Source organism: Lycium ferocissimum, chromosome 3, assembly GCF_029784015.1.
Source record: "Lycium ferocissimum isolate CSIRO_LF1 chromosome 3, AGI_CSIRO_Lferr_CH_V1, whole genome shotgun sequence".
NCBI classification, from domain to species: domain Eukaryota; kingdom Viridiplantae; phylum Streptophyta; class Magnoliopsida; order Solanales; family Solanaceae; genus Lycium; species Lycium ferocissimum.
The window spans coordinates 60,665,715-60,674,165 of record NC_081344.1 but is presented as its reverse complement, the minus strand read 5'-3'; the positions used below and the strand labels follow the sequence as shown (position 1 = coordinate 60,674,165).

The 8,451-nt window shown below is 35.4% G+C and overlaps 1 protein-coding gene across 1 annotated transcript; it reads left to right on the top strand.

Annotated features, from left to right (window-relative positions):
* Positions 1-216: 216 nt before the first annotated feature.
* LOC132050325 (high affinity nitrate transporter 2.4-like) lies at positions 217-3,278 on the top strand. Its single transcript, XM_059441532.1, has 5 exons — positions 217-774; positions 925-1,278; positions 1,880-1,995; positions 2,271-2,596; positions 2,739-3,278. Exons 1-5 carry the CDS (start codon positions 316-318, stop codon positions 3,080-3,082), a joined length of 1,599 nt encoding a protein of 532 aa, XP_059297515.1. The 5' UTR covers positions 217-315; the 3' UTR covers positions 3,083-3,278.
* The last annotated feature ends 5,173 nt before the right edge of the window (positions 3,279-8,451 follow it).

The following is an 8,451-nucleotide window of genomic DNA, read 5'->3' as shown; positions in this document are numbered from 1 at the left end:
CTTTATTAAATAAGGAATATACTGGTACCTAATTATTATGCTACGAACTTTCAATGAAACTTCGTCTAGATATTATGACACGTTAACAATCTAACACGTAAAATACACCCAAAAAAGAAGAAGAAGCAGTTGATGGCATGCCAACAATCTATGAGCTTTTACAATGTCAACGCTCTAACACTATAAATACTTGCCTCACCTTCACTTCCAATAACCACATATTACATTACAATATACAATACATCACAGTTTTCTGCTTAATTATAAGCTTCTTTTTTTCCTACAAAGTTCTTTTGTAATTTGTAGTGAGAAATAATGGCTAATGCTGAAATAGGCCCCTTTGGCACATCCGTGCATGGATTAACTGGCAGAGAACAAACATTTGCCTTTTCAGTATCCTCTGATAATAACAATAATAATGAGAGTACAAAATTCTCTTTGCCAGTTGATTCAGAACACAAAGCAAAAACTCTGAAAATATTCTCATTTGCACAACCCCATATGAGATCTTTTCATCTTGCATGGATTTCCTTCTTCACTTGCTTGATTTCCACTTTTGCTGCTGCTCCACTCGTTCCGATCATTCGAGACAATCTTGATTTAACAAGATCAGATATTGGCAATGCTGGTGTTGCTTCTGTTTCTGGCAGCATTTTCTCCAGGCTTGTTATGGGTGTACTTTGTGACTTGATTGGACCAAGATATGGATGTGCCTTTGTTAACCTGTTAACAGCTCCCGTTGTTTTCTCTGTTGCTTTTGTCTCAACACCTCAGGTATATTGTTTAATTAAGTGTGTCACCCTTTCACTTAATTGCTTAGTTTGTTCGATGAGAGTGGCATACTTATCTAAAGTGTGTAACCATCTTATCTAAATGGTTAACATATTACAAAGATATATTATTAATTATATTATGTCTGGACAGGGTTACATAGCGGTTCGATTCATGATTGGAGTATCATTGGCAACATTCGTGTCATGCCAATATTGGACGAGTACGATGTTTAATGGGCAGATAATTGGGCTTGTTAATGGTGTTGCTGCAGGATGGGGAGACATGGGAGGTGGTGTCACACAACTCCTTATGCCTTTCCTTTTTCACATAATTCAACTAACTGGAGCTACTCCTTTCACTGCTTGGAGACTTGCATTTTTCATCCCTGGTTGGCTTCATATAATTGTTGGTGTTATGGTCTTGATTCTTGGCCAAGATTTGCCAGATGGTAATCTTTGTGACTTACAAAAGAGCGGTGATGTACACAAAGATAAATTTTCTAAGGTTAGTTGTATATTCCTAGCTACCAGAGAGAGAAATAAACAAACAAAGAGAGAGGAATTAATTATGGCAGAACAACAAAAGACCACCCTAAACTTGACATGTTTTATTTAGATCTCCCGTAAATTATTAGTAGTCTTAATTACCCTCCTAAACTTGGCTATTTGATAGCATTTATCCCCGTACAATCTCATCCTAAAAAGTTTTTTTTTTTTTTTTTTTTTTTTTTTTTAAATTTTACTTTTTAAAACTCAATGAAGGGAACTTTGAAGCAGCGGTAAAGTTGTCTCTTGTGCTTGCATTAGGGTAGGATCACACCCATTGGTGTGTGACCCTCCTTTGAACCCTGCTAATGCGGGATACTTTGTGCATCGGTCTACCTTTTACTTTTAAAAAGTCATTATTTTTTTATTTTTTTTTATATATATAAAAGAGGCGAGTGATGTACTCATGTACACAAAGATAAATTTTATAAGGTTTATTTAGTTGTATATTCCTAAATAAAAAGAGAACACAAACATAGAGAGAGGAATTAATTACCTTATTACTTTAAAAAAAAAAGCATAACCTGACTGATTTTTATATTTTATTTCGTTTTTGTTAGGTATTTTGGTTCGCAGTGACAAATTACAGGACGTGGGTCTTTTTTCTCGTTTATGGGTTCTCCATGGGAGTTCAACTCTGCATGAACAATATAATGACGGAGTATTTTTATGACAAGTATGTTCTCTACTCACCAAATTCTATTTAGATATTTAGTAATTTTTATATTCCTTATAAATAATATAAATTGTTAGTTATTGTAACTTATATATAGTACTTTTGCGTCTCCAAATATATAAATTTTATTTCAAAAAGTTAAAAATTCCAAATCCGAGTATACGGTCAAAATTAAAAAGCTTGTCTCTTAAAATCTCAATTGTTTCACATAAAGCGTGACGGAGGGAGTAATACATATAAGTAATTAACTCATCATTCAAAATGCATTTTACCAGGTTCAGTCTAAAGCTTCACACAGCAGGAGTTATAGCTGGAGTATATGGCATGGTAAACTTTGTGGCTCCTCCTTTTGGTGGATATGCTTCTGATTTAGCAGCAAGAAAATTTGGTATGAGAGGAAGGCTTTGGATCCTTTGGATTCTTCAAACATTAGGAGGAGTTTTCTGTGTTTGGCTTGGCAGAGCAGATACACTTCCCATAGCCATATTAGCCATGATTTTGTTCTCTATTGGAGCTCAAGCTGCTTGTGGGGCCACTTATGGTGTCATCCCTTTCGTTTCCCGAAGATCGTTAGGCCTAATCTCTGGCCTAACTGGTGCTGGTAAAATTTACTTTCCTTTTACTTTAAAATTTACAGTAGAATATTTACCTTTTCTTTTGTCTAGGAATTTTTTTTAGAATATTTGTGGGGCAACTTTACTCTCTCTCATAATTTTCTCTTAATTTCTTCGATTCCATAACAGGAGGCAACTTTGGAGGCGGTTTAACACAATTGATTTTCTTCTCTAGTACAACATTTTCTACATCTATGGGGCTGACTTGGATGGGATTCATGGCTGTAGCTTGTACTGTCCCTATTGCTTTAATTCATTTCCCGCAGTGGGGAAGCATGTTTCTTCCAGCATCGAAAGACAAAAAGTACAACGAAGAGCAATATTACTGTTCAGAATGGACTGAGGAAGAGAAACAAAAAGGTCTTCACCATGGAAGTATTAGATTTGCAGAGAATAGCAGATCTGAACGTGGAAGAAAACACATTATTTCCTCGGCTGTTACCCCACCAAATTCTACTCCAGTACATGTTTGATGATTCAAGGAAATATATATAAATAACATTTTTGATATAATAGTGAACTGTGATTGGTTGCATACTATATGAGCTCAGCATAGCTATGAGCATGCAATCATGAATCCATTTCAGTTCATGCATTGTCTGCACTATGTCATCTATCCTTTCTTGTGAGTAAATATATATAGTAAAATACATACGGAATTTAAGATCACGTTGTCCATTCGTTCTTTAGCTCTTCATTTTTGGTGCTCAATGCAGTAAATGAAGCTTTTTTTTTTTTTTTTTTTTTTTTTTTGACAAAACCACAACCTTTTCATTTCATACAGCAAAAGAATGGAGAGGAGGGATGGATTCCCAATCTTCTTCTGTGTTACATACAGTTATCATAGGGACTATGAAGGGGTCTAAAGTTATTGTGGAGGACTCTTCCTGCAATAGATTGGGTGTTGAGGCACTAAAATAAGAAATTAGGATGGATCCATGTTCCAACTAAAACAATAATGAAGTATTTAGCATGAGTTTTAATTCAGAAAAACTGGTACTTAATCAAAATCATTCTTCAAGAGAGCCTTAGCTCGATTAGTAAGTGCTAAAGATTCTGTGAAGAACGCTTCATTCTTGCTTTTCTCCCAAGATTAGTCATGTAATCCGCAAAAATGGTTGGCGTTTCTCTAATAATGAACAAACTGGAAGTTGCCCTTCTCCTTGGTGTTGCTGATCTCTGAATTAAGTCATTTATCATCCATGGGATCTCAATATTCCCATTAATCATCCCTATAATCATCATTGAGTCTGATTCAATAATCACTTGCTGGTATCCATTATTAGCACACCATTGGAGCTCCTTTAGGATTGCATTTGACTTTGCAATGTTGTTAGTACATGAACGATGCATATGCCATAATCATCTCTCCTTGGCTATTTGCCAATATGCCTCCACCTCCTCCACTACCTGGGTTATCTTTACTACAACCATTTGTATTGCCTTTCTATATATATGAAGTGCTCTAGCCCAGTTGAACTGATTTATGGTTGAATGTATATAAACCCTATTCTGAAAATGAAGAAGAAGAAAGTGGAAGGAAATAGGAGAAGATTCATTCATTGATTCAAAGTGTCAAGTTTACAAAATGAGAAATCTCAACCTTATATACAAGTAGTTGAACGCTTAACTAACTAATCCCTCATTAACTAACTAACCGGATAACTAAGTCCTAATTAAAGAAGTAAAAAAGACTAGTATGCCCTTGATGAATATCTGATCAATCTTCAATCTTCAACACAGAGCTCAAGCTAGAATATATTCAGAATTCCTAGCTTGCAAGTGAGATATTCATGTTGGACTCTGTTAAGGCCCTTAGTTAGAACGTTAGTAGGTTGATCCTTGGAAGGTATATACTTGGTTGAAACAAGTCCTTGGGAGATTTTTTCCGTAATGAAATGACCGTATATTATTTCAATGTGTTTGGTCCTTTCATTATACACTGGATTTTCTGCAATTTGGATTGCAGATTTGTTGTCACTGAATATTGCAACTGGTTTTCCTTCATTAACCCCAGTTACCACACAAGTTCTGCAACAGTAGCAGCCATGCTTCTGTATTCTGCTTCTACAGAGCTCTTGGATATAGTTTTCTACTTCTTTGATTTCCAAGCAAGAAGAGAGTTACCTAGTTTAATAGCTCTTCTAGAATGTGGACAAGCAGCCAGTCTACATCACAGAAGGTTGTAATTTCACATTTGTTTTGGCTTGATAATAGTATCCCCTTTATTGGTTCCTTCTTGATGTACCTAACTCTGATTGCTACATCCATATGAGATTTCTTGGGCTGTTGTAAGAACTGGATTAGTGTTTGAACACTAAAGGAAATGGCGGGCCTAGACATAGTGAGATATAGTAGTTTCCTAACTAGCCTTTGATAGGCATTCTGATCAGTTAAGTGATCACTGATAGAAGTAGACTTAGAGACATGATCACCATACTCCTTCAATTTTATGTTGATATCCATAGGTGATGATGCTGGTTTGGCAGCTCCAAGGCCTAACTCAGATATATGTTCCAACACATATTTTATTTGGTGCATGAGAATACCTTTACTCGACCTTGCAAACTCTATTCCTAAAAATTATTTGAATTCACCAAGGTCTTTCATCTTAAAGGCTTGTTGTAACTTGTCCTTGGTCTCCTGTATTAGATGTGAAGTATCACCTATGATTAACATATCATCCCATATACAAGTACAATAGTAATACACTTCTAAGTGAACTTAGTATACAGGGAGTGATCATATTAACTTTGTTTGAATTCCATCTTGAGTAGAGCTTATGAGATTTTTGCATTCCACTATCTTGGGGCTTGTTTAAGTCCATGTAGGGATATAAGGAGTCTACACACTAGTTTTTTTTTCCCTGGCTCATGAATTCCTAAGGTAATTCTGTATAATTCTCATCATACAAGTCACCTTGAGGCAATGCATTATAAACATCCATTTGGTGAATGAACCACTTCCGCTAAGCAGCTAGTGTTAAGATGCTTCTGACGATTTTCATTTTCACAACGGGTGAAAATACCTCTTGATAATCTATCCCTTCTTGTTAACTATAACCTTTGGCTACAAGCCTAGCCTTGAATATTTCTATTTCCCCTGTAGCTTTGTACTTGACTTTGTAGATTCATTTACACCAAATAGGGACCTTACCAGATGGTAAAGTAGTAATCTTCGAGGTGTTATTGTTATGTAATGTATGAATTTCAGCTTTCATACCTTCTATTCATCTAATATCTTTCATACCCTCCTTATAAGTTTGAGGGTCAGTGATAGCATATGTTTTTGCTATAAATGCCTGATACTGAGGTGATATCTTGTCATATGATAAGTAATTAGATAAAGCATAAAGTACCTCTTTGTGTATATTTAGAGGGTCAAAGTCTTTCATCCAGATTAGTAGCCTTTTTTATCTGCTTGATTGCCTTTGATCAGCAAGTCTGTTAACAGGTTCTACTTGAGGATGAACAACTGGTATGTTAGCTGTAGGATCAGGAAAGTGATCTTGCTCTTGATTTGGATGTTCTACTTGAGGATGAACAACTACTATTTGATGTTCCATCAGAGTTTGATGTTCGACACCTTGTATGTTTTATGTTTTTTTTTTTTTGTTGCAGATGCCACATATGCTTCAGCTGAGTGAAATATATCAGTAGATTGAATAGCAGTAACTCTAGTGTTGTTGGTTGTCCTGCACAACTCTGTAGAAGATTCTGAATACCAATTGGCTAGATCAGGTAAAGTGTTAGTAAATATGGATTGATTCCTGGTTTTCATTGTACAGAATGGAAAAACTTGTTCTTTGAGAATAACATCCCTATTTAAAAACATTTCTCCCTTATTGAGATCATATAATAGATATACCTTTTGATTGTCAGCATAACGCAGATGTACAACAACTCTAGTTCTTGACAACATTCTATTAGTCTCTTAAATATTATTTGCATAGCACAAGCATCCTACTACTTTGAGATGTTGAAGTGAAGACTTCTTGTTGTATAATTTTTCATAAGGTGACACATTTTTAGAACTGAAATTCGCATTCTATTTATGATGTGAACAACAGCTAATAAACATAGACCCCAAAATTTGATTGGTATTGCCCCTTGAAATCTTATATCCCTTGTTAACTCTAGGATGTGCCTGCGTTTTCTCTTAGCTACTCCATTCTATTGAGGAGTATACACACATGTTTTCTTTGGATTATACATAGTCTGTTGAAAAACTTACTGCATACTGAATTCACAAATTCTGTTAGGTTTTCAGTTCTGACTACTTTAGTTATCTTGTCAAACTGAGTCTTCACAAACTAAGTAAATTGCTGTAAAATTACATAAACATCCGACTTCAACCTCAACAAAATTTCCATGTCATTCTTGAAAAATCATCTACGACAGTGAAAAAAATACTTGTATCCTTCAAATGTGGGCACTTTGTATGTCCTCATACATCCATATTTACTAATTCAAGACAACTAGAAGTCTTAATACTGCTTGTAAGAAAAGGAAGTCTAGTATGTTTATCACATGGACAGACTTTACAATTATTTATTCTATCTGCTAGTAAATCAGTAATAGGTAGAAATTTTTTCATTCCTGTAGTAGAAACATGTCCCAATTTTCTATGTCATAGTTCTACATCTACTACTCAGTTGTCATCCTTATGTGTATAGCTTGAGCAGTCAACATTGTTCCCTTAACACCATCTTTTGGTTCTTGTGTAAAGATGTACAAATCATCCTTATCTCTACCAATTCCCTTCACTTTCCCACTGAAGAGATCCTGAAACACACAAAACTCAAGATAAATGTAGTGTCACGACCTCACTAGAGGCCATGAGGGGTACCCGATACTAGCTTACCGAGCACCTCAGGTCTAACATTTCATTCTCGCTACTAGGTGGGCCACATGGGCAATTTATGAATATCTCACTTAATATAGTCATCAATAGCTATACCCGCAAGCATATGTCAATAAGCTTTACCAAAATATTACACAACAACAAGGACGGACAAAGTTATGAAACATCTATCCGTACACGTCTGTCTACGAGCCTCTAAATAAAATACATTAATTCACGAAGACGGGGCAGGATTTCGCCATGCCCAAATATATACACAAGAGTAGTACCAATAAGCTGTAGCTCCGGAACAACTGGAGCTCTCCCAAGACGTCGCTGACGGAGCTCCTAAGGATCAGACACGTCTACCTGTTTACCTGCGGGCATGAACGCCGCATCCATAAAAGAAAGGACGTCAGTACGAGTAATGTACTGAGTATGTAAGGCATGAACAATGATATAATAAGACACATAGAGCACATCATGAAATAGAAGGGTAACCTGTACATCTGAGTACCTCTTAAGGCGGATACCATGCATGCTTAGCTTTTCATAAAATCTTTCTCATGCATATGTATCATAATAGTGCTGCGGAACGTGCAGCCCGATATATATATATATATATATATATATATATATATATATATATATATAAAACACGCGGAACGTGCAGCCCGATCCATATATATATATATATATATATATATATATATATATATATATATATATATATATATATATATATATAATACGCGGAACGTGCGGCCCGATCCATATATATATAATATATAATAGTAATAATATATATATAATAGTAATAATAATGCCGAGTAACGAACGACCTGATCCATTTAACCATATATCCCGCGTCCGGGACGATATCATAATATACCAACTGATCAGGTGGCTACGCGTATATAACGCCTCACCTTTCCCCTATATATATATATATATATATATATATAATATAAGTAGCATGCATGAGAGCCCAAATGTTACC